Here is an 18,212-nt window from a genome sequence, read left to right as displayed (position 1 = left end):
CCATGCAACGGGGTGAGCTCACATTGTTTGGTCCCTGTTCCTGCCTACCTAGCAGTTTGAAAGCACGTCAAGTGCAAGTAGATAAATAGGTACCACTCTGGCGGGAAGGTAAATGGCGTTTCCGTGAGCTGCTCTGGTTTCGCCAGAAGCGCCTTAGTCATGCTGGCCACATGACCCGGAAGCTGTCTGCGGACAAACGCTGGTTCCTTCGGCCTATAGAACGAGATGAGCGCGCAACCCCAGAGTCGTCCGCAACTGGACCTAACGGTCAAAGGAACCTTTACCTTAAATTTACTTTAAATTACTTTGCTGCTTACTAAATTTGCCGGCTGGGATTTCTTGATGCCAAAGAGCTTCCACTACTCCACCTTAAACACCATCCACTTCATTGAATAAAGACGTTTGATTATACATTTTTCTTTGTATTCTGCCATCCTTCCTCCACTGAACTCAGAGCAGTGTACGTGGGTTTCTCATTGCACCCTGCCCCCTTTTATTCCTTTCATCACCTCGAGTGAAGATTTGAACCCGGGTCTCTCCAGAACACTATTCTACCCACTGGATTTCATTTCAACCGAAGCGAATTTTGCAGAATCTGCAAAATAAATGAATTAGAAATTGTAAAGCCAGAAAGGACTATGGATGGAGAAGCTTGGAAGTGTGTTCACAGTTCCGTGAAGGAGCAGCAGCCAGGAATAACTGGGGAAACTCTGTTTATTGCCCCAAGATGTTGCTCTTACCCCAAGAGTTCCTTACAAAATAACAACATGAGAAGCATGGGGTAAGGTGAACGGGCCTGTCGGCATGGAATCGTTGGCCAGTTAGCACTGAGCCAGCAGATGCAACAGGACTTTTTCCTCCCTGCTCATCCGTTCCAGAGGTTCAGCTAGTGCAACCATTCTGACTCCTTAAGGCAAATGGGCAAACGCAATAGCTTGTTTTTTAATGTTCCAGCGTGCCATAGCAAAAAGCACTGAGCATAGAGGTGTTGGCTTTTTCCTTCGGGGCGAATTTATAATGTAACCGTTTTGAATGGCACAAGCGATACGATACGATAATCTTTATTGTCATTGTCCCATACAGAACAACGAAATTGAAAAAATCTACACCAGACATTCAAAAACCAACACGCCTGCTATCTCGGCTATCCCAGCTTGGTTAACCCCCTAAAAACTCTGATATCCCATAATTACATACAATATACTCCCATAGAGACTACCTTACACTGTGTTTAAAGCCAAAATTGTATTTGGATTGAAACTGTTTCTCAGGCTGCTAGTCCTAGTCTTTATAACCCTGTACCTTCTTCCAGAAGGCAGAAGCTGAAAGAGATCATTTCCAGGGTGCGTACTATCCTGCTCTATCTCTGCAGCTTTCTTATGACACCTGGAAATATAGATTTGATCCAAGGTGATCCAATCGTTGCTTGGAACTTTTATGCAGCCTCCCTTATGGCTTAAAGTCAAATTTTCCCTTAGAAGTAGAAGTTCATGATACATGGCTGCCTAAATGGTTGTTTTTTAAAAAAACATAATGGTTTTGAATTTTGTTTTGCAACATGCTTTCCAATCACGTTATGTGGATTAGTCATGGGTTTTTGCTCCTGATACCATACAGCCTTATCCAGGTTTTTTCTTACTTTGTGAGTGCAACCCTTAACTCCCTGGTGCTGATCACTGGTGATGGGGTAAGGTGATTTATGGTGTCTTCTCTGCTGGCAGAAAAGAGCGCTGGTGGTACTGGTGGGTTCGACCCTGGAGAGGCTTCAACTTAGGTGGGCTATAAGCTCCAGCTGTTGGTTCTCCTTCCATCAGTAGGCGTTGCCAGGCTTCAAAACAGGGCACTTCAGGTGAGGAGCAGGAGAATTGCAACCTTTTGGATCCCAAACCCTGTAGATCCCCCAAAGGGTTTGACCCTCCTGCCCCTCAGCCTGCCTGGAGTTGGTGAAGCAAAAAAGAGAAGGACCCCTGTCCCATTTTTGTGCCCCCATCCCTGGCTAAGATGAATGTCCTTCAAATGTGGGAGAATCATAGAATTGTGGAGTTGGACAATGAGGCTCATCTCTTCCAACCCCCTGCAATTCAGGAATCTTTCGCCCAGAATGAGGCTCGAACACATGACCATGGCCATTTAACATTGCTCTATACGTATATTCTGTTATCTCCATACAGAGTAAGATAACGCGAAACATGCTTGTATCTCATTGTTTTCCCTTTGGAAAGGCTTGATATTCAGATACCCAGAAGATGACTATGAGTCATTCCCCTTATCAGAATCTGTACCTCTCTTCTGTCTTCCAATGGGGGCCACCATTGAATGCTGGGACCCTCAAACCAAATACCCGCTGCCTGTATTCTCAACATTTGTTCTGACTGCCTCAAGTGCAGAAAAGGTATGTCTTGAGAACCGTAGCATTCTGTTTTCATATGTCACAGTTAGAATCTTCTGTTTTCCTTTCTTATTGCATATCAAAGCCAAACCTGCATAGTTCCTTGACCTGTCAAATTGTCATATTGCATCCCGGTTTAATATACATGTTAGATAATATTTTACTCCAGAAATGATGATGATGGTGTTGTTGTTTTTGTTGTTAATAATATGCTTCTCACCTGACTGGGTTTCTCCAGCCACTCTGGGCAGCTTCAAACAAATTAAAAGCATTAAGCACAGTAAACCATCAAACATTAAAAAAAACTTCGCTAAACAGGGCTGCCTTCAGATGTCTTCTAAAAGTCAAATACAGTGGTACCTCTGGTTGCGAATGGGATCCGTTCTGGAGCCCCGTTCAAAACATGAGCAGAACGCAACCTGCGTCTGTGTGTGCGCGGGTTGCGATTCACCGCTTCTGTGCATGCGCGTGATGTCATTTTGAGCGTCTGCGCGAGTGGCGAAACCCGGAAGTAACCCTTTCTGGTACTTCCGGGTCGCCGCAGGATGCAACCTGAAAAGATTTAACCTGAAGCAAACGTAACAAGAGGTATGACTGTAGTTGTTTATTTCCTTGACATCTGAAAGTAGGGTGTTCCACAGGGCAGGTGCCACTACTGAGAAGACCCTCTGCCTGGTTCCCTGTAACTTCACTTCTCGCAATGTTAATGGGCCCTAATAATAATAATAATAATAATAATAATAATAATAATAATTTATTATTTATACCCCACCCATCTGGCTGGGCTTCCCCAGCCACTCTGGGCGGCTTCCAAAAAAATATTAAAATACCGTAATACATCAAACATTAAAAGCTTCCCTAAACAGGGCTGCCTTCAGATATCTTCTAAAAGTCTGGTAGTTGTGGTTCTCTTTGACATTTGATCGGAGGGTGTTCCACAGGGCGGGTGCCACTACTGAGAAGGCCCTCTGCCTGGTTCCTTGTAACTTGGCATACTAGCTACTGATTTCACTTTGGGGTCCTATAGCACTGTTGTATCACACTTTGTGCTTTACCTAAATCGTGTATTCTAGCAATCTTGGGAGTGGGCGGATAGAAGAATATCTCTTTCCTTCCATGTTTAGAGAATCAAGATAACTCCCTTCTCCTCCAGTTGCTGGAGGTAATTATATACGTGGCTCTCCCTCCCCTCCTATAGGTGTACGGCGCTGCTATCCAGTTTTACGAGCCTTACTCACGAGAGCTGCTGTCGGAAAAGCAGCACATGCAGTTGGGCCTCCTGACAGCTGTCGAGAGAAAAGTGGTTACCTCAAAATCCATAAATTCCAACAAGTGCATCTGCCTTCTGTCACACTGGCCGTTCTTTGAAGCCTTCCGAAAATTCCTCATGTTCATTTATAAGCTTTCCGTGTCTGGGCCGCATCCTCTTCCCATTGAAAAGTAAGTAGGAAGTCATCCAAGTCTGCTCCTTGTTTTCACGGCTTTTGCGAAAATGAGGGACGGTTATGCGAAGGTGCTCATTCTGGTATTCTTATTGCTAAGCTGTGGCGCACGCTGTGAATTACTGCTGTGGTTTTCCACTGCCAAGCCACTGCACACTGAAAAGGCATCTGGGTTTTATTTTGACTCTTGTGCTGCATGTGAGTAGAAGTTTCTGTAGGATAGGGATGGCACAAAATAGGAGCTGGTTATAGGAACACGGGGGGCGCTGTGGTCTAAACCACTGAGCCTCTTGGACTTGCCAATCAGAAGGTTGGTGGTTCGAATCCCTGCGACGGGGTGAGCTCTGGTCCCTGCTCCTGCCAACCTAGTAGTTCAAAAGCACGTCACAGTGCAAGTAGATAAATAGGTATCGCTCCGGCGGGAAGGTAAACGGTGTTTCCGTGCGCTGCTCTGGTTCGCCAGAAGCAGCTTAGTCATGCTGGCCACATGACCCGGAAGCTGTACGCCAGCTCCCTTGGCCAATAAAGCGATATGAGCGCCGCAACCCCAGAGTCGGCCACGACTGGACCTAATGGTCAGGGGTCCCTTTACCTTTACTTTTTATACTCTTGCATGCTTGAAGATCTCAAAGTGAAAGCAGCAGAGGTGGAGGAGAACTCCTGTTGTGTCCCGCTGTGCATTGGTGTGCTGTTAGGGAAGAAACAAAACCTGCTGCTATGTGGCCTCCTTCCGTTTCCATTTCCTGTTAGCTTTGCGTTAAAAGGTCAGAAGAACAGACCAGAATCTGGCATCACCAACTAAGTTATTGTTGCCATAATAGCCATGGCAATATCAGTACTTCATTCTCTGGACTGGAAATGCTGACTGTTAGTTCTACAAGTGCCACAAACGTGTACCTTTTTTTCTGTGTTTAACACGCCCCCATGTATAAGACGACCCCTATTTTGGGGGACTCCAATTTAAGAAAATGGGGGGAGATGGCCCAGAGTTATTGAGCTTTTTTGGGGGGGGGGGAGAATGCCAAAAATCACTAACTCAACCGACAAACGCTACAAATCGCAAGCGTCACCGAAGCCACCAAGTGTCTGCCTGTTTGCCAACAGCAGCCTGCAATCGCACGCCCAATTGCTGCAGCGATAGCCAATCCACAGCAGCCCTTGCCGCAGCCACCAATCACCCACCAAATCACCACTGACGAGCTCCTGCTCGTGGCTGCAACCAGTAGCCCCTCTCCCCACCTCTGCACTATCTGTGTATAAGACAACCCCCAATTTTTAACATTATTTTACAGTAAAAAAAACCCTTGTCTTGTACACGGAAAACTACAGTATATGAGTTGCAGGTGGGAAGCTGCAGTGAATTTAGAATTGCCATCTGTTTATCAACTGCCACCACCAGTAGGTTTTGAAAGTGTCCCAAACGCCACGCCTTGGAGGAGATGTTAACAAACAGTGCAAACAAACCGCATTGGGTGTCACCTTGAGGGTGCGATGGAGGCCTCGCCATCATTCCTCTTGCACTTGGTCAACTTCACAGGACATCTTTCACCCCTTGTGCTCTAGTCATCGCCCAGCCTTGCTGTACCCATTTTATGAGCCCCTGATCTGGAAACAGCATGGAAGGAAAACATTCATGCCATTAGTTTCTTTCCGTTACAGCTCATCAGGAGCTCAGTGATGCAGAATCCGAGCAGGCAGTGGCTCAGAAACAGAGAGAGAGAAGTTAGACGTAGGAATGGCACTGCCCTCTTTCTCCTGGGTGATAACCATGTTTGTCTATATCTGCGTGACAACAGAACCACTGATAGTATTTTTCAACAAATGGAGTTTATTTAAAAGTTACATAAAAGTTTGTGACAATATAAAATCCGTGGCAGCCTTTGAATAGCTTCTGTTATACACTGAATAGTTTTAAGAAACTACAATATCTTGGCTAAGCAATTATTTAAAATAGACACAAACAGTGTGCTAGATAAATATAAATTTAAAGCTAGATGGAGTTGACAGAAAGTCAATGGAACTAGAAGACGACAGTGATAAGGTGTAATAGATACTGATGATTCTTTGATGTTTATTTGTTATGGATGATTTTGATTTTGTGTTGCTTTTTTTAAAAAGTTCAATAAAGTAATTTAAAAGCTTTTTAAAAAAAGATAGTGAGCTTCCTTGTATATTTGAAATGAGTGCTGTGCAAATGAAGATAATTTTGTTGCTGTTTGGGGGTAAACAGAAGCCTTTAAATTCATAAGCTCCTTTGCCACTTTAAGCAACAAGAACCAAAAGTATTCAGTTACTGCTGCTTGAGATAATGGTTTTCATTTAAGTTTTCAAGACAGTTTTTCTTTTGTTTACAAAGTAGAGCTGAAACCTTCAACGAAGTGTTTCTCCTTTTCACATCCAGTTCCTGCCCTCACTGCTAAGCAGTGGGATGTTATCTGATGAACTAAGTTTGTAATATTCAGCACCTTTACCTGGGAGTCTCATTGAACTCTGTGATACTTAACTTCTGAGTAAAACAATATTGGATTGTGCTGTCAAAACCACCAATATTTGGTCCAAACCAAAAGGCTCCTCAAGTGCTTTCAGAATATTCTCTGAAAGACCCATAATTATAAAGCGGCCATCAAGGAAGCCTTGGTTATGGTGCCATTTTGAACCTAGCATACAGAAAAAGAATTTGAGAGGCATTTTGCTCAATCCAAAGGGCCATAATATAATGGATCTCTGAGCCTGCAATTCCATATATTCTTGATGAGGGTAAGCCTCAGTAATCTTAAGGTTAATCATGCTTGTTTTGAAATAAGTTTGATTTGATGTGTGTGGAGTGTTCAAACTGTTGTTTTTTAGTTGTGTCCGACTCTTCGTGACCCCATGGACCAGAGCACACCAGGCACTCCTCTCTTCCACTGCCTCCCACAGTTTGGTCAAACTCATGCTGGTAGCTTCGAGAACACTGTCCAACCATCTCATCCTCTGTCGTCCCCTTCTCCTTCTGCCCTCCATCTTTCCCAACATCAGGGTCTTTTCCAGGGAGTCTTCTCTTCTCATGAGGTGGCCAAAGTCTTGGAGCCTCAGCTTCACGATCTGTCCTTCCAGTGAGCACTCAGGGCTGATTCCCTTCAGAATGGATAGGCTTGATCTTCTTGCAGTCCATGGGACTCCCAAGAGTCTCCTCCAGCACCATAATTCAAAAGTATCAATTCTTCGGCGATCAGCCTTCTTTATGGTCCAGCTCTCACTTCCATACATCACTACTGGGAAAACCATAGCTTTAACTATATGGGCCTTTGTTGGCAAGGTGATGTCTCTGTTTTTCAAACAGTTGTACCCAAAATTGAGTTGTAAGACAAAGATGACTTACCGTATTTTTCGCTCTATAAGACGCACTTTTCCCCTCCTAAAAAGTAATGGGAAATGTGTGTGCGTCTTATGGAGTGAATGCAGGCTGCGCAGCTATCGCTGAAGCCAGGAGAGCAAGAGGGATCGGTGCGCACCGAACCCTCTTGCTCTTCTGGCTTCAGGGATCGCCATGCAAAGCCTCTTGAGCGCAGCCGGAGCACTCCTGCCTCTTCGCTCAAGGGGGTTTGCGTTGCTTTCTTGTTTTCCACCTCTAAAAACTAGGTGCGTCTTATGGTCAGGTGCGTCTTATAGAGCGAAAAATCTGGTAGGATACTGTATTTTGCTTGGTCCATTGCTACTGATTTGCACTGGCACCAGTTTTCCAGTGTCCAGCCTTCCCCAACCTAGTGTCCCCCAATAGTTTTTGAATTGAATTTTTTCATGGAGCTGGTAGAGGTTGTTGTCCGAATTATCTGAATTATCAGGCAGAATTGAAACCTACAGAACTGGTCGCCTGTCTGTGGCAGCATGCCAAACAGTAGCCTGCCACTGGAAAACATTCTTACTCTGGAACAATGGATGCAAAGGATTTCGTACACAACTTTAATGGAAAAGATAACTCAGACTAAAATTGTAAAAAAGAAAAGAAATAAAAACCCCTGCACAAAAACAAGCACTCAGGCAAATTTATTAATACTTGTCATTGTTTTATTCTTTACATAAGCAACCAGTACCACTCAAAGAATCCACTAGCTACACAGGGATAACAAAATTAAAAAAATTTAAAAAATTCCTTCCAGTAGCACCTTAGAGACCAACTAAGTTTGTTCTTGGTATGAGCTTTTGTGTGCATGCACACTTCTTCAGATACACTGAAACAGAAGTCTCTAGACCTTTATATATAGTGAGAGGGTGGGGAGGTGTATTACTCAGAAGGGTGGTGGGAATGGGTGATTGGCTGATAGATGTGGTAGACCTGTTGCCGACTGTTAACGACTGCAATTGGTCTTACAGGGGGGGAAAGCAATGGATGAGATGGCCAAAAATGGCTTCATCATGTAAGAGATAAGAATCCAATGTCTCTGTTCAGACCAGGTCTTTCCATGGTTTTAAGTTTGGTAATGAGTTGCAATTCAGCAACTTTCCAGTCTATTTCTGAAATTCTTTTGTAATAAGACAGCTACTTTGAGATCTTGTATAGAATGTCCTGGGAGATTGAAGTGTTCTCCTACTGGTTTCTCTGTCTTGTGATTCCTGATATCAGATAGTTATGGATTGACCTTCTAAGATGACTATTGAATTGAAAAAAGAAATAGGATATAGTACAAAATAATAATGTAATATGGACAAATGAACAATGGTTCTCCATTGGTTACCTGAAACTAGGAGGCAAGGTGGGCTAATAGGTTCTCGTTATTCTTCTTGTCAAAAATGTAACATACAAATACTTCGGAATCCAAGATACGCTTGCATTCTGGAAAACCATAAATAAAAATTAAAAGAATCATTAAATAAACTGCAAGTTTGTTAAGGTTGCCTGATTACGTATAGAATAAATATTTAGTGCCTTTAATATTACTGTGGTGTCGGGACTCTGGCAGGTACAGCCTTTCTTAAGTCCTGCAGAGAAGGAATTGTTTTTAAATTAAAATCTCAGAACTTTCTCCTGTGCAGAATCTGGCAACTGCAGGTACTTTGGAATGATTTTATTCATCGCCGTTATAACATTGGTCATAGGAAAAGATAAAAAGCTATTTGTCAAAGTGAGGTATGTGCCAGCAGAATAGTTTGCCGAAGTGATTTATTCAGAAAGTTTGTGTGTTTCTGTATGTGTGTGTGTGCTGATGGAGGTTTCAGTAGGAATGCTCTGCAGCTCTCCTGAAAGAAACGAAAGAGACGGTGTTAAAAGCCTTGCATTTACAATTTCTTGTGCACTAAGGGGCTTGAGATCAAAGGAAGTCATACTCCAATCTTAATTAAATCAGAGCTATTTTCCAGCTATGCTTAAGTCGGCTCTTAGGCTTAACTCTTGAGCAGTAACATTTTCAGGTGCGAAGATGGTTGTTGCAGGAAGCACAAACTTAAAAATAAATCTTCAATCCATGTTCTAAGGAAGGAGGAAAATTCTTTTCTTACCTTAGTCTCAAGTGTTGTTTCAAGGGATAATTCTAAACATGCAAATGAACAATATATAGGTTTTGATTTTCTGGGTAGAGTTGCAGACCTAGCTGGTTACTCAGATGCCTGGAATCATTTGCCATCATATTGATAGATGTTACACTGATAGTGCGTTGAATGTGAAATCAGGAAATTTCCAGTGGGTATGTTTGGGTTTTTTAAGGATCACATAGACAGATGTGTTACTGACATTTAGTATTAACAGTTTACATTCCTTAGTGGTGCGGGAGCTGAATAATATTGTTAACCTGACAGCCAATACTTAGATGGGGCAGCAAACCTCTCCCTGGCCGCAGTGATCATAGACCGAGAAACATTAGAATAGCACGGCAAAATATATTTGGGTGGGTTTAGGCTGTTTGAGATTCTTAACTTACGTAACATCAAGTCACGTCCACGGTGATAGGCAATCTGTTTTGGTCATGCAGCTGTGAGTATATGGAGTCAATTTTGGGACATATTTTTAATTTGAATGATAGCATAGGAAGGAAGCAGCAACCTTTTAAGTACCATAATGACATCAAAATGACCAGGATTATTGCATCAAAATATTTCTTAAAAATATGAGAGCTAAACATTAGTGATTTCTATTAAACTGAGTTCACATGTGCCCTTTTTAATTAAAAAATACAGATAGTTGCAAAAGCATTGCCAAATCCATCTTTCCTCTTCTCTCTGCCCTGAAGTACTTTCCGGAGTATACCTGTTTTCTGCTTATTTCCCTGCATGTGGTCATTTTTATCTGCACTGTCTTCTGAGATGGTTTGTTGATTCCTTTCTTGTTGTCATCTTTGAGTGTCATCTTTCAGAACTTTGAAGCTCCTAGCAAGTAGTCTTGCCACACTTGACTTTCACTTGCAGATCCCAGTGACATGCTGAACAATTTGAAATGAAAATAAAATGAAAATAAAAAATTGTCCATTAGCACCTTATAGACCTACTGGACAATTTTTTTTATTTTTATTTTATTTTTATTTCAACTACGTCAGACCAACACAACTACCTACCTGAATACTGAACAATTATTAGTGGTCTCATTCTTTTCAGTAAGCACACTACCAAAGGAAAGCAGGTTCTCTTGATCTAGCAAGACCCTTTCGGGATTTCTTGATCTTTCCTAAGTATTTATGCAACTGCTTAACTCTTTAAGTGCTGACGCTTAGCAGCTTAAATAAGCCTCTGAACTGGAAAGGTGAATTTAGCTTTAGTGGTTTGAAATAAGTGCTCCTCTTTGCATCATTTAAAAACAGTGTGGAATTTCACTTGTGCTACGAACGTGGCTACTAAATTCATTTTGCATGTTTACATTTGATTTTTTTAAAAAATATTAAAATCCTTTTTAAAATAGTGAGTGTACTTTAAATTCAGACTTGATGGTTTTGAGATGACAAATATCTATAATTGTCTTTACAGGCACATATCCCACTTTATGCACAACATACCTTTCCCTTCTCCCCAAAGACCAAGAATTCTTGTGCAGGTAAGTAAGTGAAATACATTGAGCGCCCTAGGAATGCTGCTTACAATTGCAGTGCTGGTGGGACTTCCATGTTGAATTGCTTTGTTTTATGTAGAATCATAGATTTGGAAGGGACTGTCAGGTATGGGGATTGAATCAGGGCCAGATTTAGGCTTGATGATGCCCTCAGCTCCTGAAGGTAATGGGGCCCTTTCTATGTCCAGCTGTCCTTTGTCAACAACAAATTGTCGCTGTTTTTTGTTTTGAATATATGCTATATGGTAATTTATGGACCTCATATGTATCTAAAGGTATCTAAAATATGTACTTTATCAAAGTAATTGTTGAACTGAAATACAATTAAGAAGAAGTATATTAATAGTGAAATACAATTAAGAAGAAGTATATCAATAGTGAAATAATTATTAAGCTTTAACTGTATGTAGGTTTTATTTTATTTGTTTTTTATCTTATATTTTGGAAATGTCCAGCCAGGTTTTTTCCTTTAAATTTTTTTGGGGCCCCCAAGAGAGTGGGGCCCTAAGATAGAGCTTGTTTAGCTTATATCTATATCCGGCACTGGATCGAACATACGACCTTGGCACTGTCAGCACCTCACTGTAACCAACTGAACTATCCACGAAAGTTAATCAATATATAATAGACTTAATCCGTTAGCACAAGCCTTTTCCATTTGTACAACATAACTTTCCCATTTTCTTCTCGCCATTCTTGCTCTGCACCCTCCCCAACCTGCTCTGGAGGGTTGGGGGAACCCCAAAATCGATTTAGAGGGCACAGAGAGAGAGGAAAAGGAGGAGAATTTCTGTTCCGCAATCTAAGCTCCTCCTTCTGCTGCCACAGCAAGTGTGTTGGACGCCTCCCAGGGTCTTCCCAATCCCACAGTACCGTGTGACGCACACGCCTCATACATGGTTGATTAGAACGCTTACATGAGTTTTCGGCCGACTCACTAATATTTGTGCATTTGTCGTTTTTCCAGCTCTCTGCGCATGATACGTTAATACTGTCACAACCGGTTGCTACGCCCTTGCCACTCAGGTAATGATAGTTGATAACTCTGAAAAGCAAAGGAATGTTTGAAGATACTGTGTGTGTGTGTGTGTGTGTGTGTGTGTGTGTACGCGTATTTATCTATTTATTAACTTTCTATATGTGCATCATGGGACGTGGGTGGCACTGTGGGTTAAACCACAGAGCCTAGGACTTGCCGATCAGAAGGTCGGCGGTTAGAATCCCCGCAACGGGGTGAGCTCCCGTTGCTCGGTTCCTGCCAACCTAGCAGTCCGAAAGCATGTCAAAGTGCAAGTAGATAAATAGGTACCACTCCGGCGGGAAGGTAAACAGTGTTTCTGTGCATTGCTGTGGTTTGCCAGAAGCGGCTTAGTCATGCTGGCCACATGACCCGGAAGTTGTACGCCGGCTCCCTCGGCCAATTAAGCGAGATGAGCGCCTTGCTGTGCTTCGCTCCTGCTTCCCTCACGGTAAACAACAGTGGCCCACACTACAGTAGTATCTCGGTTTTTGAATGTCTCTGTTGATGAACATTTTGGTTTTCCCTTTACCAGTGGACAGCCTCTTACTAGGGTTGATATATTGATATATTGCCCCAAACCAGTTTGAAGTCCATATCGTGATAGCAGTTTTGTAATTTTTGACCTGGCAATATATTGCAAATTGTGATGTGTGTGTTTGTGTGTTATGCAAAAATCATGTGGGGAAAACCGTGAAGCCAGCCAATGCCCCTACATAGCTCCCTCCTTATTTCAGATATTGTGGTATAGCGGTGTACCACATTGTTTAGCTGGCGATATGTCACAAAGTTGAAAACCAGATATTGCCTGGCCCTAGCCTCCACTATACAATCCTGTTGTGCTTTTAACGAAAGCTTCCACTGCCCAGTGTAGCAGGATGATTAGGGGTGGGGATGGGCGAAATTGGTCTATCTGGCAGTACATCCTTACCTCGCATAGGGTATAACTTGAGCTGCCACAGCACAACCAGAGACTTGCCCTGGGAAAGGACAGAACTGACTTGCGTCGCTGTCCGGCATGATGCATTCTGTTGGTAGCTGTTAAAATGACAAATAACAAATGTTGCGCTTCTGAATCTTCTGATCGCATTCTAGTGGAGCAAACTTCAGCACTCTGCTCATGAATCTTGGACCAGAAAACTGTGCCACTTTACTCCTCTTTGTGCTGCTGGAGGGCAAGATCCTGCTGCACTCTCTCCGACCAGCTGTGCTGACTGGAGTAGCGGAAGCAGTGGCAGCTGTAAGTATGCCGTGTTTTCCTTTAAAGCTGAAATAACAGTATTTCTGCAGACTTTGGAGCAGCCCTTTAATTTCAGTAGGCAGCCTATTCTATTGCTGGCCTCACATTTTCATGTTTCATTTTGCCGACTCGTACAAGGTTTTAAAAGTTAGCCAGCTTTGTGAATCTCTCTCTCTCTCCCTCCCTCCCTCTCTCTCTCCCTCCTCTCGCCCTCTGTTCTTTTTTCCTTCCTTTCTTCCTTTCTACTGTTTTCAGAACTAATGTAGCACTGACCATCTAATACAGGGGTCAGCAAACTTTTTCAGCAGGGGGCCAGTCTACTGTCCCTCAGACCTTGTGAGGGGCCAGACTATATTTTTTTGGGGGGGGGGGGAACGAATTTCTATGCCCCACAAATAACCCCAGAGATGCATTTTAAATAAAAGCACACATTCTTCTCATGTAAAAACACGCTGATTCCCGGACCATTTGCGGGCCAGATTTAGAAGGCGATTGGGCCGGATCTGGCCCCCGGGCCTTAGTTTGCCTCTCCATGACAATTGAAGAGATCAACCTACTTCTAGGGGAAATACGCAAAGTCCTATACAGTAGTAATTTTTACTACTTGTATGGGGACAGCTCAGGCACAGATGGAGAAGTAGATTGTTCAGCTTCAGTTACCTAGAGGGGAAGAATTTTATACTAGAGTAGTCTTAAGTGATTTTACAGCTTTTTGCTGTTAAGGAATGTTTAAGCATCTGAACAATTGCAGATTGTGCTTTTTTATAATTGCAAAATTGGGAGAGCTCAGGTAGTCCTGAATCCATAATCCGGATTCTTGCAAGCTGTTCGTTCATTTTTTAAAATGTTGGTGGCAATTGTTTTGAAACAAGTCTTTAGACTGATAGAATACCACAGGTGGTGGGGACGCGGGTGGCGCTGTGGGTTAAACCACAGAGCCTAGGACTTGCCGATCAGAAGGTCGGCAGTTCAAATCCCCACGACGGGGTGAGCTCCCGTTGCTCAGTCCCCGCTCCTGCCAACCTAGCAGTTCGAAAGCACGTCAAAGTGCAAGTAGATAAATAGGTACGTCTCCAGCGGGAATGTAAACAGTGTTTTCGTGTGCTGCTCTGGTTCGCCAGAAGCGGCTTAGTCATGCTGGCCACATGACCCGGAAGCTGTACGCCGGCTCTCTCGGCCAATAAAGCGAGATGAGCGCTGCAACCCCAGAGTTGGCCACGACTGGACCTAATGGTCAGGGGTCCCTTTACCTTTACCTATCCAACTGGTGCCTTTCCATGAACACAACAGCTTTTGATTAAATGGAGCTGTCTGGTGACAGAAGGGAGGCAGTTTTTGTTTATCCCCCCACAACTGGTCTGGAGGGTCTGTGGGAGATGGGAAGGGAATAGGCAAAAATCGCCTCCCTTCCTCTTCTATTGATGTGTGCCTCAACTGAAATAACAGCAGAAGGCACACCAGCTGGATTACACCCTTGGAAATGTTGTTTTCAAGAGAATTAAAAATAAATTAAATGCAACATGACCTTTTTTAACATGCATGATGTCTAGTGATCTTGAAGGATAAAACCTATGTATCATTTTTTCGGTTCTGGGTTGTTAGTTTCACTGACGTAGGTAAGAGAAATGAAGAATGCAGTTGAACTCTTAGGGCTCCAAATTCTTCTTTATCCCAGTGTGCCTTTGAAAGGGGAAGATATAACTTCCTCTTTCAAGGCGTATGATAGTCAGTGTTTAAAAACAATTTCAAAGGCAGTTTTCATAGTATTTCTCCATTTATAGTCTAAGCAAAGTTAATGACACATGGCCCCTTATCTTTAAAAAAATGTAATGCTTAAAAAATGCATTCTCTACTTTTCAGAAACTGTGTGTTGCAAAAAAGAAGAGATAGCCATGTCTGATTTTCTCTTCATTTTCCCACCCTCTACCTTTGCATGTCTGTAGCTCTAACATTTCTTTTATTCGTCCTGTGAATTGTGCATCTTGGCCAAACCATCTCATTTCTTACTTTCTTCAGCTCAAAGTGAATGGTGAATTACTTCTAAAATGCTATTCCTATTCATGAAGAAATCACGGGATTTTGAAAGGGGAAAATGCTTCTGTTATTTGAGCGATATGATGATGATGTTATTTGAGCTATATTATTATTATTATTATTATTATTATTATTATTATTATTATTATTGTCATCATCATCATCACAATTATTCTGCCACATACATGCCAAAATGGCTTCTTGACTGTTTTTGTGCATTTGTTGATACTTGATGTTTGTTAACTGTTTTGTCTATACAACCAAACCTGCCTTGAAGCTAAATTTTCTGTTTATTGCACTTACAGGAGCACTGGCAATTATTAAAACAACAAATTTGGATCTCTTATATACAGTTTTGAGTTTGCTATTCTATAACGTTGCTGCTGCAGTTCTTGCTGCGGTGGTCCGTGTTACGAGAATGACTTGACGTTACATCACTTTTTATTTATGTTTTAATACATGGGTTTCGTTTTCGTTTTTCCTTCAGATGATTTTCCCATTTCAGTGGCAGTGTCCCTACATCCCCCTCTGTCCTTTGTCTCTGGCAACGGTGCTCAGTGCTCCCGTCCCATTCATAGTTGGAGTTGACTCCCGATACTTTGATCTGTATGACCCTCCACAAGATGTGGTTTGCATTGACTTAGATACAAACATGGTGTACATGTAAGTGGTTGTTTTCCCCCCAGTTTTTGTTTATATCCTCTGTTTTTTTGTGTATGTATGTCTCTCTGTGTTTTAAGGCATTAATGTGAATTTGAATGTATTTATTTTATCCATTCAATCCAGTGAATTGGCCTTAAAATAGATCCAAAGTCCATTAGATTCCTGTAAGTCATTCGAGTTGAATACTAGGCCGTTCTGTTTGCTTTTTGGTTTCCGTCTGCTCCCTGCTGCCCCAACTGTAGCTCTAGATGCCCTTTCCTGAGTTTTGGGAGTAGTTTGGTGAATGGTACTGAGGGAGTGAGCTGCGCTTTCATTTTTAAGATGAGTTTTGGAGGGGAGTCTCAGAAGCCCATCTGTGTGTGGCTTCATGCAAACTGCTCTTGCTCCCGGACTTACTGTGTTTTTCGCTGTATAAGATGCACCCGACCATAAGACACACCTAGTTTTTAGAGGAGGAAAACAAGGGGGGGGAAATATTCTGAATCAAATGTTGTCGAAGAAGCTTTGCACGGCTATCCCTGAAGCCAGAACAGCAAGAGGGATTGCTGTGCAGCAATCCCTCTTCCTGTTCTGGCTTCAGGGATAGCTGCGCAGCCTGCATTCACTCCATAACACACACACACATTTCCCCTTACTTTTTAGGAGGGGGAAAGTGTCCCTTATAGAGTGAAAAATACCGTAAAACAGGAAAAAACTCAGATACAGTAGAAAGCATGTCAGTGATTAGTAACCATTGGAAAACCGAGTCTTGGCTTCCAAAAGGCAAATATTTGTTAGTGGACGGCATCGGAAGGTGGTGGGCTCTCCTTCCTTGGAAGTTTTTAAGCAAAGGTTGGGTGGCCATCTGTCACGGATGCTTTAGCTGAGATTCCTACATTGTAGGGGGTTGGAAAAGATGACCTTTGGGGTCCCTTCCATCTCTACTATTCTGTAATCTCGTGGTCCAAATGTCCTGGCCTCTGCTTCTGGCTACACAGTTGTTGCTTGACCAGCAACGACATGGTGGAGCTTTGAAGGCGCAGATGTCATGTGCTGTACCACGAGCTGTTATTGGCCTTCCGAGACATGGGGAACTTGAGCCCACCAAGGCGCAGCCAGCAGAGCCAATGGTCAGAGCCAATGGGAATGGAGTCCATTCAAATACCATATTTTTCGCTCCATAAGCCATCATAGCCATAAGACACACCTAGTTTTTAGAGAAGGAAAGGGGGAAAGCCCCGTTTGTGGGGGGATCAGCTCACAGTTGTGCAGCTTCTTTTGCAAAGGGGAAAAGCCCCGTTTTTGAGGATCAGCTCAAAGTTGTTGAGCTTACTTTGCAAAGGGAAAAAAATCGTGTTTTTATGGGGTTCAACTCACAGTTCTGCAGCTTCTTTAGGAAAGGAAAGGGAGCCGTTTCTACAATTTCCAGACAGATAATCTAAACAGCCAGTCCCATATCGTTGGGGAAACAAACATCTGCAGAACATTCAACAATGGAGGCCTGGGCAAGGGGCCGGAAAGGGAGCCAGCGATCGACTACACATTCGCTCCATAAGACGCACAGACATTTCCCCTTCCTTTTTAGGAGGAAAAAAATGTGTCTTATGGAGCGAAAAATACAGTAACTGTTCGCTCTAATGTAGTTCTAACAGCACTCGGGAGGGTAGCATATGAGTCCTCACAATTTCTTTTCCGGGTTGGTTTTTTGGGAGGTAGCGGAAGGGAGACCACTGGGGCAGCCACTGGGTGGTCTTTGGATTGGAGTGAGTTGCAAGGGGATGGGGGGAATTCTGAGCAAACTGGGGGGATGGGGTTTGGCGAAACAGAGTGGGGGTTTTAGCAGGTAGGCTGGGATGGGGGCTGAAGGAGCAGTGAGAGGATGGGTGTTTGGGCCTGGTGTAAAGGAAGAGGGCTTGGTTACAGATTGGGGTAGGCAGGGGTGCAGAGTAATGGGAGCAAGAGTGCAGCCTCTAGTTGCATGTATTTGCCTGTGACTGTGCGCTTGATCTGGTGCAAGACCTGTGTTCAAAACGATAAAGCCACATTACAGTTAGTGCTGCTTTTAGTACAAATCAATGGGCTGCTTTAGATCTGACCCCAAACCATGGCTTGAGGTGGTGAGAATGATCTAGGCAGTCTTGCCCTTGGCCTGATCCAACAGGGGTCTTCTTATACAGCTTGCCTGGTAGTCCCAAAACAACACCTTGTTTTTTTCAGGACAGAAAGTCATTGGAAGCAGAAGACCTAAACTGCTTCTCAAACAATGATAAACCTGTTAGTCCACAATTTTATACTGGGGAACCTGTGAACGACTCTCATATCTGGAGTTCTGTTAAAATATAGTATAGGATGCATGCCCAGAAATGGCCTCACGGGGAAGTCCAGCAGGCCAAGATTGGTTCATGGGCTGGAATTTCCACACACCTGACCTAGAG

The 18,212-nt window shown here is 43.1% G+C and overlaps 1 protein-coding gene and 1 long non-coding RNA gene across 3 annotated transcripts in view; one reads left to right on the top strand and one right to left on the bottom strand.

The window, feature by feature from the left end:
* DENND4C (DENN domain containing 4C) overlaps positions 1–18,212 on the top strand; it is an 85,023-nt gene that overhangs the window by 26,368 nt on the left and 40,443 nt on the right. Inside the window, exons 5-10 of the mRNA XM_080987681.1 lie at positions 2,223–2,392; positions 3,588–3,829; positions 10,762–10,828; positions 11,811–11,869; positions 12,957–13,101; positions 15,623–15,798. Of these exons, the coding sequence (XP_080843807.1) occupies positions 2,223–2,392; positions 3,588–3,829; positions 10,762–10,828; positions 11,811–11,869; positions 12,957–13,101; positions 15,623–15,798 (859 nt within the window). The remainder of the gene's footprint in view (positions 1–2,222; positions 2,393–3,587; positions 3,830–10,761; positions 10,829–11,810; positions 11,870–12,956; positions 13,102–15,622; positions 15,799–18,212) is intronic.
* Positions 9–17,645, bottom strand: LOC308466820. Of its 2 annotated transcripts, none has more exons than XR_013980981.1 (3): positions 17,155–17,645; positions 5,311–5,436; positions 9–595 (listed from the first exon to the last, which is right to left on the bottom strand). It is a non-coding gene; the product is annotated as an uncharacterized lncRNA (long non-coding RNA). The 2 variants fall into 2 exon arrangements; XR_013980982.1 differs by having other exon boundaries at positions 5,336–5,436.

This window comes from Podarcis pityusensis, assembly GCF_964106645.2.
Source record: "Podarcis pityusensis genome assembly, chromosome: 17".
Taxonomy (NCBI): domain Eukaryota; kingdom Metazoa; phylum Chordata; class Lepidosauria; order Squamata; family Lacertidae; genus Podarcis; species Podarcis pityusensis.
Note: the sequence above shows the minus strand (reverse complement) of the source record. Positions and strands in the feature narration are given on the sequence as shown.